The sequence below is a fragment of the Eucalyptus grandis genome, chromosome 7 (assembly GCF_016545825.1).
Source record: "Eucalyptus grandis isolate ANBG69807.140 chromosome 7, ASM1654582v1, whole genome shotgun sequence".
NCBI classification, from domain to species: Eukaryota; Viridiplantae; Streptophyta; class Magnoliopsida; order Myrtales; family Myrtaceae; genus Eucalyptus; species Eucalyptus grandis.
This window is the reverse complement of record NC_052618.1, coordinates 50,264,814-50,289,330: the sequence shown is the minus strand read 5'-3', so window position 1 is coordinate 50,289,330 and position 24,517 is coordinate 50,264,814. Positions and strand designations below refer to the sequence as shown.

General features: G+C 39.3%; 2 protein-coding genes across 2 annotated transcripts; both read left to right on the top strand.

Annotated features, from left to right (window-relative positions):
* Positions 1 to 15,814: 15,814 nt before the first annotated feature.
* LOC120296203 (F-box protein PP2-B15-like) lies at positions 15,815 to 16,795 on the top strand. Its single transcript, XM_039317900.1, has 3 exons — positions 15,815 to 15,874; positions 15,964 to 16,014; positions 16,118 to 16,795. Exons 1-3 carry the CDS (start codon positions 15,815 to 15,817, stop codon positions 16,793 to 16,795), a joined length of 789 nt encoding a protein of 262 aa, XP_039173834.1.
* A 6,776-nt stretch (positions 16,796 to 23,571) lies between these two features.
* LOC120296202 (F-box protein PP2-B15-like) lies at positions 23,572 to 23,925 on the top strand. The gene has a single exon (XM_039317899.1). It carries the CDS (start codon positions 23,572 to 23,574, stop codon positions 23,923 to 23,925), a length of 354 nt encoding a protein of 117 aa, XP_039173833.1.
* The last annotated feature ends 592 nt before the right edge of the window (positions 23,926 to 24,517 follow it).

Below are 24,517 nucleotides of genomic sequence, written 5' to 3'. Positions count from 1 at the left end.
CTATTATAGACTGAATTGATTCAGATGGACCTATAACTGAGTTCTTCTTACTCTTCTTTCTTGTTGGCGCAGCCAATGTCTTTTTCTTTGTTGGCGCAGCCATTGATTCTTGAGTTGGGTCTTGAGAAATAAGAACCTCTGAACTTCTCCCAAGCTTAAAAAAGAAAGCTCAATTATCAACAAAAGTTTGCATCATAAATTAAATTAAATGCAGCCTATAAAACTTACATTAAGAATAACTGTTCCAGAATGCTTATCTGTATAAAGGCAATAACCATATTATTTTAGCATTTTCCCAAGAGCCCCTCTTAATCGAAGGGTAATGTCACTTTCAGGTACTTGTGATTGGTTAGCCCTTCTTCTCGCATGTGATTTCTTAGGCTCTTGTTGTGGCTGTTTAGCTACAGCAGTGGCTTCTTTGACCAATTCTTTAGCTAAGCGTCTTCTAGATGGCCTTTTTATGGTGGCTCTTGATTTGGCTTTCTTCTGGTTGTTTTTCTATTTAGCCTTTCAGCTTCAGTGACACATTATGTTGGCTTTTGTGGTGGTCCTTGTGATGACCCTTCTAGTGGTTTTTGTGGTGACCTTGGTGATGGATCTTGTGGTGGCCCTTCAGTTGGGCCCTCTATTGACAACTGAGCTCTAGCTTGCCTTCTTCAAATATGAGAAAAAGGCAAATGATATCATAAATATAACATCAAGCCATATAACAACGTAAATGAAAACTAAACACAAATTATTGAACTAACCAGGTATTTTTTTCTCTACTGCTGTTGAAGAACACTCGACTTAATTGGTCCTCCAATTGCTTTTAGCCAATCCTTCAGCTGGCTGTCTTCTACCTTACCTTCTTTGAACAGGCCCTTCAATTTCGGGTACAACAGGGGTTTCAACCAATTCTTCACGTGTCATTCTCGTGACCTGACAAAGACAAAAACATTACATACATGTCAATTATATCTAAGTACATATTTGTAATAAACCATAAAGCAACATAAACACAATTGTTATGATTTACTGGATTTATTGTCGTCGACTGAAGAACAATCAACTCACTTCGCCTTTTTATTTGTCTTTCTCCAAATGTCCATTCACTAGGCTCTTTGGCTGGCCTCAACTGTTCTTGTTGCTTCCTTAATTGACAACCTTTAGTATTGAGCCTTGCTATATGGCAAAAAAAAACACTTCATTTTTACACCTGTCCTACTCATCCTATGCTAACATGAGACTTCTCCTTTCGTCATTCTTCGTTTTTGCTTTGGTCTTCCCATTTTCTTCTTTAATGGCAAAGGTTGAGGTGCTTCGCGATTTGTTGACTTCTAGAACTTGCTACTTCTGATTGGCTGCAACATGAATTGGTACGAAGCAAGATATTTCGATTTGTTGTACCAATCATTAATGTAGTCTTCTGTGTTGTGGCCCTTCAATTGAATGTGACATATGACATGTGTATAAGGAATTCCACTTAGTTGTGATGCTCTACATGAACACTTTCTCGTACCTAAATAGATAACATACTTAGTGGAACCTTTCATTATCTCATATCCTTCATCCCCATTCCAAATGGGATGACAATACTTACTTGCAGCCAAATTCTCATCCAATTTCTTAGCAATCCTATAACCACATTGCCTAGTTCACTTTGCAGCCTCATCTCTTTATCTGTGCAGCCGAGTTATGACCATAACCCGTATGTCTTCAAGCATCGAGATAATTGGTTTGCATTTGGCATCTGTTATCCTTCCATTGAATGCTTCACAGATGTTGTTATTAATGTTATTGCACTTGAATTCCTCATTGAAGAACGCCCTACACCAATACTCCGATTCTGTTTGGAATAGTGCATCATAACATTCATTTGTTAATTGAAGCAATTCTTCTTTTTGACCATCTTAAAGTCAACCATATTCGTGCTTTTTACTAACTGCCAAAATTGCAATAGTAACTTGTCCCATTCATAGTTCTTTGCCCAATTTGCGTATATGTGCCGCACACATACTCAGCTATTGCTGGAATTAGTCCCTGCAATAATTCAAAATAAGAAATGTAAGCAAATGACATGTTGATATAAAAAAGCAAACAATTGACACATTACCTTTTGTTGGTCACTCATGAACGTCTACCCTGTCCCATTTGTTATCTTTAAATCAATCATTAAATTTTTTAGGAACCAGGACCAATTGTCCTTATTCTTTACCTTCACAACAGCCCAAGCCAATGGAAACATTTGGTTATTTGCATCTCTTTCAATTGTGGCTAGCAATTCTCCCTTGCACAAGCCCTTCAAAAAAACACTCGTCCAATTTTATAATCCGTCTACAACCAGATAAAAATCTTCGTTTGCATGCATCGAAGCAAACATATAACTTATCGAACTTGGTCCCAATATTAAGAAGTGATCTCTCCACGACATCTACATACACTCTATTTGAAGGATTTTGCAGCTTACACTCCCAAGCATAATCCCATAACTGTCAATATTCGCTGTTGTACTGACCAATGAGTATCTTCATCACATTTAGCTTCAATCTTTTGCATTGATTCTTGGATATATTGATGTCTATTTGCTCCTTCACCAACATCCTGAACTCAGTACTATTCATATGAGGCATCGGCTTAATCAAATCAAAGAAGTGCTTGGACAACTATGCACTTGTTACCCTTTTTTTTTCAAAATTAATGGAATAAGTATGTTCCTCTTGATAGGCTATAATCTGGAAGGATCCACTTCTCCTAACAAATGCGTCATAGATCTTCCATAGACAATTTTGTTACGAACACCTAGCTCTTACAAAGGTCTTAGTGTTTCTAATGAAGTTAATATTCCTCCGTGCACTAATGGAGTTCTTCAGTTTAGCTTCCCTAAATTGTTTCGCATCTTAAAATTTCATACCTACCGACAAAGTAGGATAGGCAACGGATGGATCATAAGAATGAAACTTACTTTTCCTTCTATGCACAGCTTATTCCTTTTCTTCAAACTCATCTTGGGAAGTAGCATTTTCGACACTTTCTTCATAATCAGTCTCCTTGCCAGCAGCACCAACATCTGTAAGGCCTTCGGCCCTGTTTGGAACTTCATCAACTACTTGCAAAGCTACAAACTTTTCCATAAAAAAATCCCTTTACTTTTTTCTTTATTGTATAAGCTCCTCGTCGTCGTTATCACTTATGAAATTTTCAGTAGACAACCTGTCATGCCCTGATCCTCTGGGCGTGCATCCATCCCTCCTTGGTTGATTAATAGCAACGTCCTAGGAAGGTCGCCGACCCATTTATTTTAATACGTATGCGGAATCAAATAATAATCCCTAGACAATAAAACAATGGGATAGGAAATTATTCCATAAATTTTCAAATCATAACAACACCCTTATATATAACATAACTGGTCATATATATACAATACACACTAATCAAGTCAAGTAGTTCTACTCAAGCCAATTTAAAACAAGTCTACAAGCAGGCGTGGGGTTTCGATCTACTCCGGGCCATCATCATCATCCTCGATCTCTCCTTCTTTCACGCTCTAGCTAGAGCCTTCAGCAGATTGACCGGGGACTCTGGTACTGCAAGAGCCGGGTCTACTGCATTCACTATCGAGCCTTAAGGAGGATCAGCCGTGCCCTTCTCAAAAGCAACTTCCAAAACATACAGAGTGACCTTAGACTCCGGAATAGGATCCTCTCTCTAGCCATCTTGAGCCTGGCGGTACCACGGCTTGTATCGATGGCGCACCTTCTGGGCGAGACCCGCATTGACCCAGACCATGGACCTAACCATAGGGGTGTGCAAAATACCCGAGAATCGCCCGACCGCCCGGAACCGGCGGTTCTTGAGGGAACCGGTCCGGTTCTCGGTTCCAATTTTTTGGAATCGGTGGGAATCGGTCCAGTTCCCAGTTCCATGGGCGGATCCACCCGCCCGCCCACTCGGACCGGACCGATTCCATTTTAAAATTAAAAAAAAAATTACTAAAAAAAACCTAGGTCGAATAAGATCTCATCGTCTCGACTCTCATCTCACTTCTCTTCGGTTTCTTCTGCAACTGCCTCTGGTTCCTCTCGCCATCTCGTCGCTGCCGTTTGCCCCTCGCGCCAATCGCCACCCACCACAGCCTTTGGTTCCTCTCACCATCTCGCCGCTGCTGTTCGCCCCTCACGCCGGCCGCCACCCGCCACAGCCTCTGGTTCCTCTCGCCATCTCGCCGCTGCTGTCCACCCCTCACGTTGGCTGCCACCTACCACAGCCTCGGTTCCTCTCGCCATCTCACCATTGTTGTCCGCCCCCTCGCGCCGGCCACCACTCGCCACAGCCTTTGCTTCGCCCAACAGTGACCCACGCTCTCGATTTCTCCATCGTCCCTCCTCTCCTCCATTAAATACAACGTCCCCACAGCTTCCATCTCGACGAGGACTCCCTCACCTGCTGCTATCGCCGCTCCACTCAATTCCTGCCGCATTGCTCGGGGCCTTCGCTGCCTCTCCCTCTCGAAGGTATGTCCTCGTCATCGGTATCATCGACCGCTTGGTCTGCACGCGGAGTTGGACGCGATTGTTCGAGCTTGCGGACGTCATTCTGTGCAATGGCGCCCTGAAGGTGCTGCACCGTGCCTTGTCATGCGACGTCAATTGGGTCGCGCTCCGCGTCGTGTGCCGTTGCTTGCGCTAGTGATTGATTGTGCTGTTTGTTTTATTGTCTAGAAATGCCAATTCTTGGGGACCCAGATGAGCTCTTTGGTTCGATTGGGAAAAGAAGGCCGGTTCTTTGCAGGAAAAAAATGGAACTTTTGGAAGAGGGTAGAGGAGCTTGGCCGAGTTCGTGCTTCTGTATTTTGTGCTTTACGTGAGTCCTCAGTGGTGATTGGGGAGTCAAACCATTGAGGACGAGATTGTGGTCCGAAGAAGAAGTTAATTTTGAGTGTGTTAGTGGTCTATAATGGTTAATGCTGGGCTAGGCACTCATGCAGGTTCAGTCGTGTGTTCATGGTTATTCGCTGTAGCCATGGGTGTCCTGACTCATGACAGCATAGGGGCGTCCGCATTTTGTGATGCCTTTTAAAATAGTTAATTTCATGGCGTGATAAGTGTTGATAGTGTGTTGCTTGATTCAGGTGATTCATTAACATGTCAATGGAGGAATCCTATGATGCAATAACGCCAATAGTGGAATCAACATCACAAGAACATGAAGGAGATGAAAACTTTGAAGAAACATCCAACACAAATAAGGTATCCGGTTCTTGTTCACGTCCTCCTCCTAGTAAGCGAAAATCAACAGCTTGGCTTCATTTTCGAAAATGAACAACTCACACAAATGAGAAAGTTGATGTATTTTGCAATTATTGCGGATCCAAGTATTCGTACCACGTTGATAATGGTACTTCAAATATGTTGAAGTACTTGAGAAAGTGCAATAAGTATCCTCGCAATGTGGATAAAAGGCAAAAATTGTTTGCATCACAAAGAGTAGATGGAACTCAAATGATAGGAGGAGATACTACTAGTAGTACTAGGAGTGGTGGAATGTTAACGACATGGAAGTTTGATCAGGAGAAATGTAGGCAAATGCCTATTTGGATGATTATAATTGATGAACAACCATTTTCGATTGCTGAACGTGTTGGATTTCGTGATTATGTGAATCAATTACAACATCTATTCAGGCATATGTCGCAATTTGTGGTGGCTAGGGATTGCATGAAGTTGTATTTTTGTGAAAAAAGAAATTTGAAGGCTTCTTTTCGTAAGCTTAATTCTAGGATCGCACTCACGACTGATATATGAAGTTCCATTCAAAATTTAAACTATTTATGCCTTATTGCACTTTTTATTGATGAAAATTGGAAATTGCACAAAATGATCATTAATTTTGTGATGATAGCTAGTCACAAGGGCAGGGATATTGGGAGAGTAGTTGAAAAATGCATAAATGAGTGGGGAATAGAGAAAAAAGTGTCCACAATCACAGTGGATAATGCTAGTTCAAATGATGTGGCCATTAATTATTTGAAAGAAAAATTTTCAAGAGAGAAGCAATTGATCTTAGATGGTGAATATTTACATATGAGGTGCATGGCTCATATATTAAACTTGATTGTGAAGGCTAGCTTGGCCAAGATAAGTGATTCCATTGCACGCATTCGAAACGTGGTTAGGTATGTGAAGAGTTCTCCTATGAGAGCTAAGACATTTTGAGATTGTATTGAAAGTACAAGGATTACTTATAAGGGTTATGTCTCAACTAGGTGAAATTCCACTTACCTAATGTTAGAGAGTGCCATAAAGCTAAGAAAAGCTTTTGAAAGGATGGAAGAAGAAGATGTGTCTTTCTTAACTGAGCTTAATTCTGATACTCCAAGTAGTGTTGATTGGAAAAATGTTATTGTTCTTTCTAATTTTTTCAAGAAATTTAATGATACCACCAAGAAGATGTCCGGAATTTTGTATATCACTTCAAATGATTATTTTGTGGGGATAGCTTCTTTGTATAAATATTTGCGAGAAGCGACGAAGGCTTTTGATAATAGGGTGAGAGTTATGGGCTTGAAAATGAAAGATAAGTTTGACAAATATTATGGGAGCTTTGACAAAGTAAACATGATGGTGTTGATTGCGGTAACATTGGATCCTAGAAAAAAGCTGAATTATGTAAGGTATTGTTGCAAACTCATTTATGATGATACTGTAAAAGTTGATGAGATGTTTGATAAGGTGAAGTTTTCCCTAGAACGTGTGTTTAAATTTTATGAGAAATCTTGTCACACTTCTAGAGACAAAAATTTGGATGGTGAACTTCACAAAAAAAAAATAAATTGGATGGCGAATTGGTAAGTTCTACTAATATCGGTAGTAGCTACGATTCTTATTTCAATGAGGGAAATGAAGAGGACGATTGCAGCTTAAATTTCTATGTGCAAGAGCCTTTGTATGATGACTTTCTTAATGAGGAGAAGAAAAAGTCTGATGGCAACTTATCTGAGCTCGATCGATATCTTAAAGCTGAACTTGAAGATGGTCGTGATCTTGACATTTTGAAATGGTGGAGCGTTGCTGGCCAAAAGTTTAAAATCTTATATTTGATGGCTCGACATATTTTGTCTATTCTCATTACTACCGTTGCTTCAGAATCAACTTTCAGTACTTCTTGTCGTGTGCTTGATGGTTTTCGGAGTTCTTTGACTCCTAGAGTTGTGGAAGCTTTGATTTGCAGTTAAGATTGGTTGAGAGCAATTCTTGAGCTGATTAATATTGAAGAATGTATCGAAAATGCGGAAAAGTTTGAATTTGGTAAGTCCATATCATTTCATCATGTAATTCTTTCGTATATCTATTATCTAATAACTGAATACTTTATTTAATATCTTATTTTTGTTAGATATGGATGACGTTAGTAAGGAGATTAACAAAGAGATTAACAAGGAGATTGACGGTCCATAGAGTTTATAAGTTGAAGTGAGAGGAATATATGTGGTGAGATTTTCAATAATTGTTTGAGTGAAACCTGATTAATGTAGTTTCTCAAATTAGTTGTTGCTTTTGCTTTATGTTTTGATTTATAGTTGTTGTAGCTTTTGGTTTCTAGTATATTACAGTAGGTCCTTGGTTCTTTAGCAGCGCCGCTTAGTAAGTGTAGAGATGGCTTATTTATTGGACAGGTTGGTACCTTTTACATCCTTCAAATTATTGTAGATGAAACTTTTAGAATTTTTTTGAAGTTGTTGGGACCTTCACATCTAGGCATTTAGCCTGCCATTCTAGAGAAAAGGTTGATTGGAATCTTTACCAAGAACTATGTGTCATGTGGTTCTAGAGATACCTTACAAGTGCGGTCGTAAATAGCAGGATGGGTGGGTAGGTGGTTCTGCTAGTCTCCGCAGCATATCTAATATGAACATGAGGTTATACAAAGTGGAGAATTTTAATTGCTTGAACACTGTCCATCTAACTTACTAGTTACTGTGAACTGTGGTTTCATTTGGAGGTTGACAATCTGAATTGCTTGCCCACACTCTTTGTCATATCTTATAGTAGTAGTTCACTATTGCAACTTATGGAAGTTTTAGAGTTGCTGAAGTGTTTGCGGACAAAAGTCTCTTCTAGTGAGTCTTTGAACTCCAATATGGTCTTTCCCAATTCTTTTGTTTATTTTTTCTCTAGGTTTGTTTGTCGAGGTTATTATAGAATGTTGGCCTTTTATATAAGAATATCATTTCTCGGATTTTATTTGAAACTAATTATGATAATCATAGTCCAAAATGTGAAGATGCAGTGAAGTTTGACTACTGTTTATGTCAAAGAAAGATCTTCTACCTAACCTTTATATTTACCTCCATGCTCTCTAAGGTTTATCAGTAGTCCCTTGTGCAAACAATTGATTTTCTCCTGTTAAGGGCTTATTTTAACTGGTAAGCCTATTTGTCAACATGCACCACCTGAGAGCATGAAAGCCTTCTTATTCCCCTTTGCAGAAAAGTCTTTTAGGTGTAACTATGATATGGGGTCATGAGGATGTCCCTAAGAAGTCCGGCCTACTTGTGACACTTGAAATATGCTAGGTGGACCAAGTTCATTGTTTTTTAACCTTTCCTCAGCGTTGTCCTTTCTGTAGCCAAGCAAGATTGCCTTTTATTTGTTTCCATTCTTTCATTCTTGTTTTGCTCAATGTTGCTTACTATATTCCTTTTAATGCAAAATTGGCTTTTTAGCCTTATTTGTTGGATGATTTAGATCTAAGAAAGCTCTTGCTTCTTTTGTTAGGTTTCCAGCTTACTACTATATGAAGTTCGCATTTCTGGTTTGGTTACAATGTCCATCGGGCAATGTAAGTTTGATGTTCTCATTTACGCTATGGAAAACCTGTTGCTAAATCATTCATCGAAGATGTTTAACTGGGGAGCTGAAACTTTTTGGCTTGCTTTGATGATGCTTGCTATGCAATTGAAAATTGAGATCAATTATGTCATTTCTTTTGATGTTGAGTTTTCCTTAGCTTAAAATTTTCATCTCATTGTCAGTGAGACCGGATCCATGCAACAAACGGGTGGATCCCGGTTCCCATTTTTCGGAACCGGTCCTTAGCAGGCAGTTCCTAGTTCTAGGTCATGAACCGCCTGCTTGGACCATGCACACCCCTTCCTAACCAGCTCGTAGTTCTAACCCCTAAGGCCCTGATTCATCGGAATAAAGATTGTTTGCTATGTAATACTTTTGGGTTGTCCAAAAAATTCGGGAGCGGCCATCTAAGGACCTAAAATGTTATCCCATAACGGGATGAGACGACGTCTTAGCGAGTTCTACCCCCTAAACTCTGATTATGAATAAATTACGCTCTAAGGGCTGCTTAAACACAATTACGGGGTATAGGACTTACTGGGCCTCCACTTCTTTTTACAAATCAGTTTAATTCATAACTCATAATCATATCATTCAATCAATTCGGATCGACTCAGTGATCAATTGACTCAGGCGATTACATGTCATCACAACCCTTATTGGTCGGCTCATCTCATACTATCTATAAGTTCGATTATATCAGGACTGCTCACTAGTCACTGCTAAGTTGATAAATTGATAATATAGCTTGCTTTTGAGATAATCGGGTATACTGCTCTCTGCTAGGCTGCCAATAGCCCTTAGGCTAATATAGTATGCTGACAATGCTCAATCTAAGCTGATAATGTATACTCCTTTCTGTTAAGTTGACATATCGCCCGTGGGTTGATATAGTATACTGGTATACTGCTCTCTGCTTAGCTAACATATCGCCCGTAGATTGATATAGTATATCATCCCAATCATACAATCAAATCAACATTTTCATCATTCCCGATAAAAATAGCAGTGTGTGGGTACATGGTCGGCCTTAGCCAAAATATAATAATTTCATTTTTTGAACATTTTACCAGTTTTAATAGCCCATAACATATTTTTGGCGGTGTAAACCAACACCCGATGATTTTCTAATTAATTACTGAAATTAATTAATTTTGGGATAAAATACCCTAACCATAAATCACCTTCAATTCTCATAAATTAGTAGTCGATTAAATAAACGGAATGCACCACTGCAATTAGTATGAAATTCCGGTCATCGACTATTCCGGTATAATTTATGGAAAATAAATAAATAATTAAATAATTACGGAAAATAATTATTAAATGTAATAAATGCAGCTTAGGCCCAGAAAAACTTAATTAGAAGGCGAGACGGGTTCGAAAAATTACCGAATCACTCTAGTTATATACTAGAGCTTATCTATGCTGTAACTACACTAATTATCCACCTAACATGCATCGATAATTAATTAAATTCACTAATCTAATCTAACTAACCACCTAATCACAGCTTAGTCTAAACTAATTAACCCCCAAGCATAATTAACTTGCTAAGCGAGAATTAGTGAGTTAAACACACTTGTTTTGCGATCCAATTTGTTCACATTGATGAGAACGTCACGGGGAATGGAAAACTCCAAAGCAGGCTTGGCTTTCGGGATCGGGAACCACCTCAAAACGGGTAAAACATCCTACTGGGAACCCACTATTTTTTCTTCTGCTTTGGGCTGGTTGAGGGCTAATCTGGGGTTGATTGAGGCAAGCAAGGGTTGGTGGCGAGCAAGCAGGGCTCAGCAGGTCTTTGGTGACAGCATATGGTGGCGAGGATGAGCTAGATAGCTTTGGCATGAGCTGAGACAACAAGCTGGATGGCTAAACAAGCAAGACGAGGCGCGGCAGTGCACGAGCGAGGCGGGGACGGCGAATGGCGATTTGGCGAGGCGTGTGACGGCAGGGCTTCGGCTGGCTACTTCGACAGTCTCTCTGGTTTTCTCTACCGGTTTTGAAGCTTCCAAGCATAATAAAGAAGATGGGAATGGAGATTGCCAATGGTAGGGATAAAGAGGGGGCAAGGGGGGGGGGGCACTTTGGCTTCCTATCTTACCTTCTTGTCCCCTTGTTGGTCCCTACCATGCATGCTGTCTTCCACCAGCAATTTGCAGCCCTCAAACCCTTATAGAAGACCTTTGAAGGGGTCCAAAAGTTGGGGCATACGAATTTGCTTGGTTTTCTCTTCAATTGGACATTTAATTTTTCTTAAATCAAGTCAATTTGGCATCTATAAATTCAACCAACATCCTATCGATCCAATTAGTATTTTTCCTTACCAATTGATCCCTCTTGCATCTCAATTACTCGATCAAAAATAGTCCCGGACTTTTTCTGGACAAAAAGATCCTATGACGATTTTTTCCCAAAAAAGTATTGTTTTGTATAAAAATGTTTTGAGACTAGGTTGACGTTCCTAAAATGATTTATGACATGACAGAACTTTCAATTTTTGAAATCAAATTTAAATTTGCGGTTAATTTCATTCTAGTGCGTTTTTAGCATGACCTAGGTTACCGGGTAACTTTTAGAAATTTTTAGTGCAAATGACCCGTGGTCGATTTTTTTTCGAGCTATAATGAACCTATTCGACACATTGACGACTCTCGATTGTCATGAAAATCTCGAGGATTCAAATACGGACATAAAGTACCAAAACTATTTTGATCATCACTTGATTAAGCTATTTCCTATCTAATCCAGTGATTGTGACATCACCTATGTCATCATCACTTTGGTGAACTGTATTTGCGCTCCTCTCCTCTCCATCATGTCTATCCTGCTTCTTTCGATCCTAACGTCAATATTACCTTGAATACCGTCTCATTCTTGTCCTACTTAGGCGCTCTCTCCATCATCTTCGTCATCACTTTTACTATTGTACTCAATATATATTTTTACCTCTCCACCATGAAGATAATGGTATAGAACATTCCTAAAATCATTATCATATTCTAAGTTTCTTAAACCATATCTTAAGCCTTTCCCAGAATACAATACAACAACTTCTAAACTTTACAAGGCAAATAGGTCACTATATCTCTAACAAATCCTATATAAGATGATTTCTTTATCTCGACAAAGATGGTGCCCTCATTTCCACCCTTATACTCCCACTCATCCTTCCCAATCACAAAATCCCCACCATAGCAAACTATGACAACGACATAATTCTTATCATAAGCCATTTTTGCACCAAGAACAAGAAAAAGAATAATTAGTTTTTGGGACCACATCCACAAAGAATAATAGACAATTGCACATGGGAGTCCTCCTACTCTCATGAACTTTATCAAAGAAAAGGGAATGGAGAAGAGATACACATGTTAGGCCATTTACTAGAAAGATACCATCCACGACAAACAGAGGTCCCCACACTAACAATATGCCCCTACGTGACAGCAAAAAAAGAGGTTGCCACTTTAATTATTTGCCTTCCATTCCCTTAAAATATTAACAAAAAACAGAGGTCCCCACAACAAGCACATGTTTTCACGACACTCATTTCAACACTTTTATAAAAAGCGACTGGACGTCCCCACAACCACTCTGAGCAATCAAAATTGCTGCCGCACATCACATTTCACATCTAATCCCTAAAAATCGCCATCACACATCACAATACCACATCCAAGTTCTAAACACGCATCACAATAGCACCATTCTAAATCACACATCACAATAACACCAAATCTTCGAGGTCGAGCCCTAATTTTCCCCTTATCGAACCCTACATTTCGAGGCCAATCCCCAAATTGCCAATCTAAACCCCCATTAGGGTTCTAGTACCGCTTTTGACCCCTAAATTGCACATTAAAGTATCATCCGAACCGACCTCCACATTTCCCTGTTGAGTCCCAAATTTTCCATCAAAGCCTTAATAAAAGAATGAAGCCCTAATTTTATCACAGGGGAGGGGGACAATGGGCCAAACTTGGAGGAGCGACGATGGTGAGCGGCGACGATGACCAACGATGGTGAGCGGCGACGACGACCAACAACAGCAACTAACGACGGCGACCGATGACCACCTTTGGGCATGAATAGCGACGGAGATAAGGGCCTGAGATCTAGTGTGAATGTGAGTGAACGGGGAGGAACGACGACGGGCAAGTATGCTTAAGCCAAAATAACCTAAACGATGTCATTTAACATCAAGGAAAAACGACGTTGTTTAAGTTAGCTTAGTTAGTGTGGATGGATGATGTCATTTTTGTTGTCCAAGTATGCTTTTTTTTTATTAAACATTTGTCACCTCAGTAAAAGAAGTCGCCGAAAAATGCCATGTATGCAATTTGGCCAAATTTTCTCGTCGGTGGTACTCAAGTGATCTATTTTGCTCCGATTTTGGCACTTAAGTGTTCATTTGTGCCAACTTTTGGCACTCAAGGGGTCCGCGCGTCGTTTTCAAGATATAAACCCATATTTTCCTTGAATAATCAATCATTTATGAAAGTAACAAAATAAAGAGAGCCACCAAGTGATTTTATTTTCATAGGACTACAAACATCAGAATGCATTAAATCAAGTATACCTGACTTTCTTAAATGAGGAAAGCTTTTGAATGCAACTTTATTTTGTTTTTCAGCCAAACAGTGAGCACACCTCTTTAACTCTAAATTTTTCATAACTAAAAGAAGATTTTTCTTGGCCAATATTGACAAATCCTTCCCACTAATGTGATTGAGCATCTTGTGCCATAACTCAACTTTCTCTTCACTGTCTAGCGCATTAATTTTGTTTGTGAACAACTTGGCCTGCATAATGTATAATAAAGAATATTTTTCACCTCTAGCCACAATCAGAGAACCTTTGGTAAGCTTCCATCGACAATCGCTAAAAGTGCTGCAATACCCCTCATCATCTAGCTTGCTTGTGGAAATCAAATTCAAACGAATATAAGATATATGCTTAACATTATTCAATACTAATCTTGTGCCATTACTGGTCTCTAAGCACACATTATCAATGCCTACAACTTTAACCAACCCATTGTTTCTTGTTTCCACAGATCCAAAGTCACCTAACCTGTATGATGTAAAGAAATCCCTACGAGATGTAGCATGGATAGATGCACCACTATCAATTACCTAACTGGTTTCATAACGTACAAGATTTACTGCATCACCATCAAGGATAATGAGAAAGTCTTCTTTAACTGCAGCAACACGATTGTCATCGTCGTCATTATCACTTTTATTCTCTTTACCTTTCTCTTTTTGTTTCTTCATTTTGAACTGATGGCAAAACCTTTGAATATGTCCCTTCTAATAGCAATAATGACACTCAACATTAGCAAATTTATTGTATTTGCCTATACTTTTATCTTAGTTTTTTTATCTTTATTTCTTGGACCTTGAGACTCACTTATTCCTCTTTTCTCAACAACCAAGGCATCGACATGTGAAGAGGATGATCTGTGTCTTTCTTCTCATCTCTTTATTCAAAACACCACTCTTGGTTAAATACATGGTAATCGTACCATTTGGGGGCAGAATTAAACAAAGAAGTTCGAAACATCTTCCGCAAGTTTGGCAAAATACCGAGCAACCATAACCCTTGTATCTCATCATTAAACTTGATTCCCATTGCAGCTAACCGATTGATAATTCTTTGAAAAGAATTTTGAATGATAAGTCAAACGAGTACCATCTTGATATCTCAAACTATGATATGTTTTATTAGAAGTAACTTATCATTCCCAGTTTTTCGAGCATATAACTATTTGAACTTATCCCACAAACCGCGTGCATTTGTTTCCTCAATGATATGGTTCAAAATATTATCATCTACCCATTGCCTAATATAATCATACACTTGACGATGAAATATAGAATATTCAACATTAGTTTTATTCTCCGGTTTATTTTTAGCAAATATTCAATCTTCCCTTTCCAAATATGATAATTTGAATAATTCAATATAACTATTCTACTCATGTTCGTTTCCATTGTTTAACACAAGGTAGAAAAATCAAGCAATAACCAATGCTTTGATACCACTTTGATGAGAGAATAGTAACAATCTGGACAATATTGGATTAACGCAGTGAAATAAAATAATCTCCCATCTTGTGTGAATCTAATATGAACTGGCATAGTAGAGCAAAATAAATATCAAACATGCAAACATAAGATGATTTTTTTAATGGGGAAAACCTCCTCAGTGTGAGGAGACAAAAAACCACAGGATCGGAGTTTACTCAAAAATCTTCACTATTAGCAAAATTGATGAACAAAATTCTTTTCTAGTAAATACTAGATGTACATAGCAGCAAAGACCTTAAGAACATCATTCTTGACAATAAACAGAAATGTTATAAGAGATTAAGTATAAATATGACAAAAAACGTAAGTTTTGATCAATCCAGGAAAAACCCGATGTAGGGAGCTTCAAACAAAAAATCAAACCATCTAAATTCTAGAAGAGTGTGCCATGAACACATTGACAAAATTTTAGCTCAATCAGACTATGAATTGACCTCCGATGCCAGTTTGATGTAAATCAGACTAATATTCAAATCCCAAATTTTCTGTTTTTTTTTCTCTTATTACTGTGTCTCTCATAACTTCTTGGCAGCTACAACTTAAATTAGGGACAATCCCTATTTCTCCATATGATTTATCATATGGGTTCAAGTCTTTTTGGGCTTGCTATTTATTAGGATTCCTACACATGGGAGTGAACCTAACATTGCTTTCCCCTTGAAATCCATCGTGATTTCCTGCTACACAGCAGCTTCGTATCAATCTGTTGATGATGTCGATCGGAGCTAGCAGCTTCTGATTAAGTCGGGCATTGTCGTTGCCTGATACGTAGGAGAGAATATCGGCAGTCGGCATTTTGTTTGCCTCGACGGGCTGGATATCGATAGCCGGAAAGGTGAACTCATATATCTTACGCTTTTGGGATCGTCGAATGACAACACGATGGACTCATCAACCGAACACTGCGTCTCTACGATTCTCGCCCTCACATCCCCTGAAGACGTATGCAGGCTCTCTCGAGTTTCATGCACTTTCCGATCAGCTGCTCAGTGCGATGTCATCTGAGATGGCTTCTTGCCACCCGACTGCAGGAGCTCTACCTCAGCTTGTGCCAACCTCAGCTCATTGATTCCGGGAGAAAGGTGATCGAAACTTTCGCGGGTTTTCTTTTCTTCGTTAGTTTCATGAAGAATTTGAGAATTTGAAGAACTGGTTTTTGGAAATTTATTTCTTTGTTAAAAACAGAGCTTCAAGCTGGAGAAATCGTCTGGGAAGATATCGTATGTGATTTCTGCAAGAGAGCTTTCCGTAGCACGGAGGGATGTACCCATGTATTGGACCTGGAAATTTTTGCCCGATTCAAGGTTTGTCACTTCACTGATCATCATTTCTCATTGGCTAAACACAAAATATTCTAAAAAGAACATCGTTTTCCATGTAGATTTTGGGAAGTGGCGGAGCTCAGAACAACAGATTGGCTGGAGATCGAAGGCCAAATGCCCACAGCAATGCTATCCCTCAAACACTCTTTATGAAGCCTATCTCATCATGAAAATCTCTCACCGTGCATACGGGCTAGATGTGATGCCAGCATCGATCGAGTTGAAAAGCCAGGCGGTGTTCAAAAGCACAGCCATTCTGCAGCAAGGCCATCAAGGAAGCATAAAAAAGCAAGGATCAGGGATTGAAGGTGAAGAGAAAGTCCCGATGGAACGGGAAGACGAGTGGATGGAGGTTGAGCTTGGAGAGTTCTTCAACGGCGGAGGTGACGGGGATCATCACGAGGTGGTGAAGGTGAGCTTCAAGGAGGTGAAGGGATATCAACTGGAGGGAGGGCTTGTCATTGAAGGCATTGGAGTGAGGCCAAAAAGAATTGCGCGAAGAGATCATCCATCGTCGGGGTTCTTGCTCATCGTATACTAGGTATTTTTTTAAAAAAACTATATATATTTTATTGTTCATTTCTCATGGTAATTAAATGTCATATAAAATGCGAATGTTGACATATGTGAATAAATATATATTTTTGTTTATTTATATATGCAGATGAATACATGTCAACCAGTCTATAGATGAGTTTGACTGGTCCATCTCTGAAGAGCCCATCGATTCCATTTAGTCCCCATGAGATGAGCAACTAATAAGTTAAGAAGTCTCTATCAAGCAAACTTGTTTCTCTAGTCTAAAAAGCTTACATACGAAATCCAAGAGTCATGATACAAGATCCCATCTTCATCGTCTAAATGAAAAAGGCTGTCTCAGCTGAAAAAGTCAAATACGTGAACTGAAAAAAGACAATGAGTGTCCCCGGCTCTCGTCCATATCTTGGCGACGAGCCCTCGCACGATAGTGGCTGGCTATGAAGATACCACCGCTTGCTTTGCGATAATGGTTTGTCAAGCCTCACCTATGGTCACCCTCGCCAACGATGTGGGTGTGGTCCACTACCTCCCAACCCTCAAGCACAAGATTGAGGGAGAATTATTTAAAAGTCATAAATTTATTATAATTATGCCAATTTGATCATAATTTTTTTTTGGTTAATTCAATTTTAATTTTTTACAAATGTGCCAATTTAGTCAATTCAATCAATTTTGACTGATTGGTGCTAACGTGGATGCCAATTATCTAGCCAACACCGATGTGGCAATTTTAATTTTAATTTTAATTTTTCCTTTTCTTTTCTTTTTTCTTCTTCCTTCTTTGGCTTCTTTTCCCCACAATGGCTGGCGAGGGTCATGGCCCTTGCCCACCTCACCCAGATTTGGGTGGCTTTACTCGGATTTGGGTGAGGCTAGCCTTGCTATGGCCTTGTAGCAGGGTAAAGGCGGCCTTGCCCAAATCTGAGCAAAGCCGCCTTACTCATGGCCCTAGGCCTAGCGAGGGCCATGACCCTCATTGGTGATTGACGAGGGCTTCACAGCCCTCGCCTAATGGCTTGCAAGGTGCAAGAAAAAGAAGCCAAATGACGAAGAAGAGAAAAAAGAAAAGGCAAAGGAAAAAGAAAAAAAAAAAAAATTATTGAAAAATTTGAAAATTGATAAAAAAAATTATTATAAATGGCTACGTCAATGTTAGTCGGACAGCTAGAGTTTGCTAGCATCTATATCAACATGATTGACCAAAATTGGTCGGATAGATTGAATTGATACTATTACAAAAGGTTTATGACTTAATTAGTAAAAAATAAAAATAAAGTCTGGGACTTTTTTGGTAATTTCTCCAAGACTTGTCAATGATGCTCTCTCCTTTGACTTTGATTTTTATTTGACTTTAGGTTTTCTTTCAATTTTTAAATTTTTTTTTTATCTTTTGGTTTTTCTTTAACTTTTTTTAATGTTTTTCTTTACTTTTCTTATGTGGTGTCATTGTGTATCCTAAAAGAAAAAAAATTCACCTCGGATTCCAATATGTCACATCAATCAATTTTCCTGTGATTGGCTGGACTAAATTGCACTAATACAAAATTTTAAAAACTTGATTACACATTAGACCAAACATTGAAAACATGAAAGTTTTTTGTTGTTGTTGTTGTTTTTTATGTATTGTGTACAAGTTGTGAAACTCTACTCCCTTACTCATGCATGCCGATCGCAACCCCTCAAGAAGGTGGAAAGTCGAACTCTTCATCTCTCCCTTTCCAAGGGTTGTTTAACAATAAAAGAACAAATTTATACAATCACGGATAAGGTGCACAATATAAGGTTTGACTTTTTGCACACCGGGTCAAACAATTTCGCTATTGGGTCACTACTCAATGTTTGGCTCACCCTCTCATAACATACGAATTCAAAGTTTATCTGTGAGAAGACTTCTCTCGTGGGGAAAATTCCCCACAAGTCTTTCGCACTTGTCACGAAAAATACAAGTGAAATTTTATAACTTGTTCAATTAGGTCCAGTCAACTCCCATTGCCCCATTGATTCAGATGGTCCCCAAAATCGTGCCAACCCCTTTTCCCATAGAGGAAATTAATTAGTTCCTTCTCTCTTGTCCTCTTGTAAGCAACGATGAAGTTATATATATGCATTTGGTTCGAATTTGAGGGAATGTCTATGGGAAAATACAAAAACACTTTGTGTTAAAGAGATTTTCTGAAATGATAGTAGTGTTTGGTAAAGAGTATTTTAAAAACACATTAGAAAACAACTTTGACGTAAATGCCATTCGGTAAATATTATACTTCGCAAAGGGTTTTTGTTAATTTGTTTTGTTTAAAAAAAAACCTCAAAACTATTTGCGAGCGGAACTTAGTCATTGCAAGCAAGGATGGCATTGGCATGCTGGCCATTCCGTGGTTGCTTGTTAGTTGCTGAGGCAAAGTTAGAGTTTTTGATGATATTTCCTGAATTAAAAATTGAGTGAGGATGGATGTAGGCATCCAATCCCATCGCTGAGATGTCCAGCGGATTCCTAGGCTCTGAAATCAAAATATTGGCTCTAATAAAACAAATTCTCTTGCTAAACTATTAGCATCAATAAAAAATAAAGTTGGAATAAGAAGACGAATCTACTCACATCTAAAAAACGTAACTTTCAAAGTATCTCCGATCCTATTTTAGGTTAAAAGTCTTCAAAATATTTTCAAGATGTAATTGCATCTCCTTTAAGCAACCTAAAAATTTTGTCAAATGATCCTAAAAGGCTTTGCAAATATTGAACCACGCTCCTAAACGTAGCTGACTTGGCATCCTGCTACCTCTAACATGTTGATAATGTAGTTCAAATTTCCTTTAGCTCCCAAATTTGCTTTATTTGGAGTAATCTTGCCGAATCGCTTGCTAAATATTATTCGATAAAAAGTTTAAGCGTCTTTAGCATTACCGGGTGAGACCTTTTTAGCTGGATGTCGCTCACGGTTCCATCAAATTAGTTCGCATCGGCATGTTCCGATGGACTGTATCGCACCGATGCGACACCCAAGATTTTCTCACCAATTCACGGTACCAAAATGGCAAAACCACTAAGCACACACAATTAAGTCGATAACCCTCGAAAACAAGGCGAATTAGAAGCCATTACACATCCTGTCATTCTTTGTGAATGCTGGTCTCGAAATGGAGAACACAAGTGTGATCCACATGGTTCATCAATTTAAAAGGAGAATACATCTCTCTCAATGGAAAATTTATTCCAAAAGTCATAGATCTATTGAGCGACGGCCTATTTATTTCTAAACATTTTAATTTGATCGATTTAGTTCTAAATAATTTGAAATTTTTTAATGTAATCCTTATGGTCAGTTTTAGGATTGTCTAAAATTCAATGAATTTAAAAAATATACATAAAAATCATCTATGTCAGTATTGGTTAGGGGTGAGCATGATCCGGGTTAGACCGATCCACCCCCTAACCTTGGGACCAAACTGTACAATGCTAGTCTTCAATTTTTGGGATTGATGACAAACCCTATTGAGCTTGAGACCAAGGATCAGACTGACCCAATGGGTCCAATCAGGTTCCAGGGTCAATCCGGAGCTAACTGATAATTTTTTTATTTCATTTTTTGTACTCTCTAAAAATGTGACTGAGGATCGAACCAACCTAATGGGTTTGGTTTGGTTCCAGGGTTAACCTGGGACCAATCGATAATTTTTTATTTCATTTTTTATCTGTCTTGAAAAGGCGATTGAGGATCGGATCGACCCAATGAATTTGCTGACGAGTGAGGTTAGCTAAGAGAGGCGAGAGGCAAGTGTTGAGTGGGGTGAGCGTTGAGCATCGGACGGGGAGCAACAAGGCAGGCAAGCATTGAGTGGTGAGCGGCACGAGTGACTCAAAGTGAGCGAGGCGAGTGTCGAGTGGCAAGCGGAGAAGTTGTTTCTTTCGATTTTGGCAAATTGAGGACTAAGAGGATAAATATGATAGAAAATAACGAGTACTAGATGACGATATTGCAAGGAGTTATTTATGCTCTTTTGGATGCCGTGATAACTTCTCACAAAAACATTTTCATCATTTGTAAATTATGACTGTTAATACCGTAAAAGATATTAAAAATTTAAGTTATTAAAGAACAATATAAAATTACTTGAACTCTTCACTAAGGAGCTGTTTAATGTTGTTGATGCCTTTTATTTTAATGTTTTCTCTATATTAAAAAACTATAAATAATATATTAGATATATATATAGAGTCAGGGTTGGTCCAACCTAGATTAGCCTTGAACTCCTAGAATCGAGAACCAACCTACACAATGCTGGTCCAGGAATCCCAAGACCAAAAATTGACTCAGTCTCCCAAGGAATCGGACCAGGACTAACAAGGTTGGGTTGGTCCAGGATAGATCTAAGGTTGACCCTAGATTAATGCTCACCCCTAGTACTGGTCATGTCATGTTGGAAATTATTGAAAAATCGTCAACACTCTATTTTCACATTGATTATGGCCTCCATTGATGAGCGATCGTTCAAGGGTAGCAATCTTCATTGGCTTTCATGAGCTTCATGATAGTCCTTAAAAAGGCTAAAGGGAAGAAGAAACAAGCGGAAGATCTACCTCGTGGTGGAAGACCACACAATGTCACATTCCCATATTTCCTAGAAGTGGGGAAGAAAAATATCCACTTCCAATTGGGGGTCGGAGGTCGGTAAGGCCCCGACATTAAATGAGGAATCTAACCTTGCAGCCCATCCCACTTGGGGATTGGTAGAGGTAAAGCTCCGATTGGGACTAGGTGCCCCGATGTTGGATGTTATTGAAAAATCGTCAAAACTCTATGTTTGCATTGTCCATTGATAAGTGATTGTTCAAGGGTAGCAATATTCATTGGCTTTCATGGGCTTCATGACAAATGGGACCATTTACTTGCTTGACTCGATATGCAAGGCCTCATACAAGATTTTCACGTATATTTGAAAAGGATGAAGGGGCCAAAGGCAGATGCTACACACAGATTCTCACCTATTTTTCATTAAAATTTTCTAGTTATATTCTATCCCGAATCTACAAATTTGATGATATTATAAAATTAAAAAGTTTAGGGAGCTACGTGCACAAATATAGAGGACAATTTGGCCATTTTGTATGTGGCCCGACAGTAAAGAAGTTCAATGTGGGGGTGATCTAGCATCCACCAAACAAAATCAGTCATGACATATTTCTAGGACCATTTGAATTGTGCAATGTTGACCACGTACTATGATATTTTGTATTGTGAATTCTCATAGTGGATTCCATATCAATAAATAATTCAAAGAGATGATGGTCGTATGTGATACAATCACACGGCAGACCATATTATTGGATTATCAGACCCAGCCATTTTGTTTTGCTATAATGAATTTGTGCATCTTAGGTAGGTGAATATCGGATGATCAAGCGACCCGAACATCGAATTTCCTGCATTTTCAGCATAGTAGGGAATTGAACATGCCTCTTGTGCCTCAATCATACTCAGTATTATAGGGAATCAAACTTGTGCCGTGTGCCTATCGTCTGTTTCTTTCCTTTTTTCAAAGTCCATTCAAGCCAATCGCCGCTCAACAAGTTGGACAAGAATGTCGCGGTCCTCGACACGTGGTACTCGGCTTAGGTGGACAATCAGGCCATGCTCAAGAAGCGTCTAAAAATCTCTCTGTCATCTTTTGGACCAGATTTGGAAAATGGAATCCCTTTCAAACATTTGACTAAGGCTTTTGTGTAGTCAGTCCAGATAGGAGGCAACTACCGCAAAGTCTCCCTTTACGTAAATGTCACCATGTGTTGCCGGTGTGTCGTCACATGTTATCCTCTGCCAACGCCAAAATCGCATCATGTCGTCATGTTAATGATGCTCGTCGGTTAGATTCTCTCCATCTAATCTCCTCTATATTCAAAACCAATGCATCGCCCTGTTCCGTGAACAAGCAGGCAATTCTTGCTTCACTTCAGTCTCTTCCCTCTTGAAAGCTATCGTGATTTCCTGATACACATAGCTTCGGATCGATCCGACGATAATGTGGATCAGAGCTTGCAGCTTCTGACTACGTTGGGGCATTGTCATTACCTGATACGTAGGAGAGAATATTCGCGGTCGGCATTTTGTTTGCCTCGACTCACCGGACATCGATAGCCAGAAAGGTGAACTCATACAACTTATGCTGTTGGGATCTTCGAATGACAACACGATGGACTCATTGCTCGGGTGTCGCGCACTTTCCAATCAGCCGCTCAGTCCGACGTTGTCTGGGACAGCTTCTTGCCGCCTGATTGCAACACCGTGCTTGCAAGGTTGGCGAGGCCCGTCAAGTTCGGGTCCAAGAAGGAGCTCTACCTCAGCTTGTGCTAACCTCAGCTCATTGATTCCTGAAGAAAGGTGATCGAAACTTTTGTGGGTGTTTCTTGTTGTTGTTGTTATTTTGATGATGAGTTTGGTAATTTGAAGAATTTTTTCTTTGAAATTTTTTTTCTTTGTTAAAAGCAGAGCTTCAAGCTGGAGAGATCGTCTGGGAAGATATCGTATGTGCTGTCTGCAAGAGAGTTCTCCATATCGTATGTGCCCAATGTATTGGACCTGGAAATTTGTGCCCGATTCGAGGTTTGTCACTTCACCGATCATCAATGGTCATTCGCTAAACAAAAAAAGTCCGAAAAAGAACATCCTTCTCCATGTAAATTTCAGGAAGTGGCGGAGCTCAGAACAACAGATTGGCTAGAGATCAAAGGCCGAATGCCCATCGCAATGCTATCCCCAAACACTTTATAAAGCCTATCTCATCATGAAGATCTCTCACCGTGCATACGGCCTGGATGTGATGCCATCGCAAGCATCAATCGAGTTGAAAAACCAGGTAGTGTCCACAAGCACAGCAATTCTGCAGCAAGGCCATCAAGAAAGCAGAAACAAGCAAGGACCAGGGGTTGAAGGTGAAGAGAAAATCCCAACGGAAAGAGAAGATGGGGGGACGGAGGTTGAGCTTGGAGAGTTCTTCAACGGTGAAGGTGGCGGTGATCATCACGAGGTGGTGAAGCCGAGCTTCAAGGAGGACAAGGGTCATCAACTGAAGGGAGGGCTTGTCATTGAAGGCATTGAAGGGAGGCCTAAAGGAATTGTGCAAAAAGATCATCAATAGTTGCAAGGACCATTAGGGTTCTTTTTTCACGTTAGTGTCATCGTGCCATGTAAAATGACTAACATTCATGTTAGTAATTTCTAGCTACAATTGATCAGGTGGACTATGTTGATAAAATTTGAAAAAGGTTTAGGATTCAATTGGTAAAATTGAAATGTCTAGGATTGAGTTGGCAATGTAGAAAATTATTCACATAAGCAACTAATCAATCGAGAAGGATCGGATCCATATATAACTGTAAAACACTGAGATCAATAAGCACAGCGGAGTTAAAGCATACCTATTTGAGCTATTGCTTCACTTGAAGAAAAACAGATCAATGTGATAATCAGTGATCTATTGGAATACTAGATCTTCCTTTCTATGGCATATTTCAATATAATAGTTTTCAATGTGATTAAAGTAACTGATAGGTATAACTTACATTTTTATAGGCTAGAGAGGGGACCTAGCAAACCCTACTCAATAGCGTGTCAACTGGGCCATTCCTATTACAAGCTTCAGTTAAACATCATTGCCTACATTTTGCTGCTCAACTAGGCCGGTTATTAATAGATGCCAAAACCCAATTTAATAAGATCACTTTAGGGTT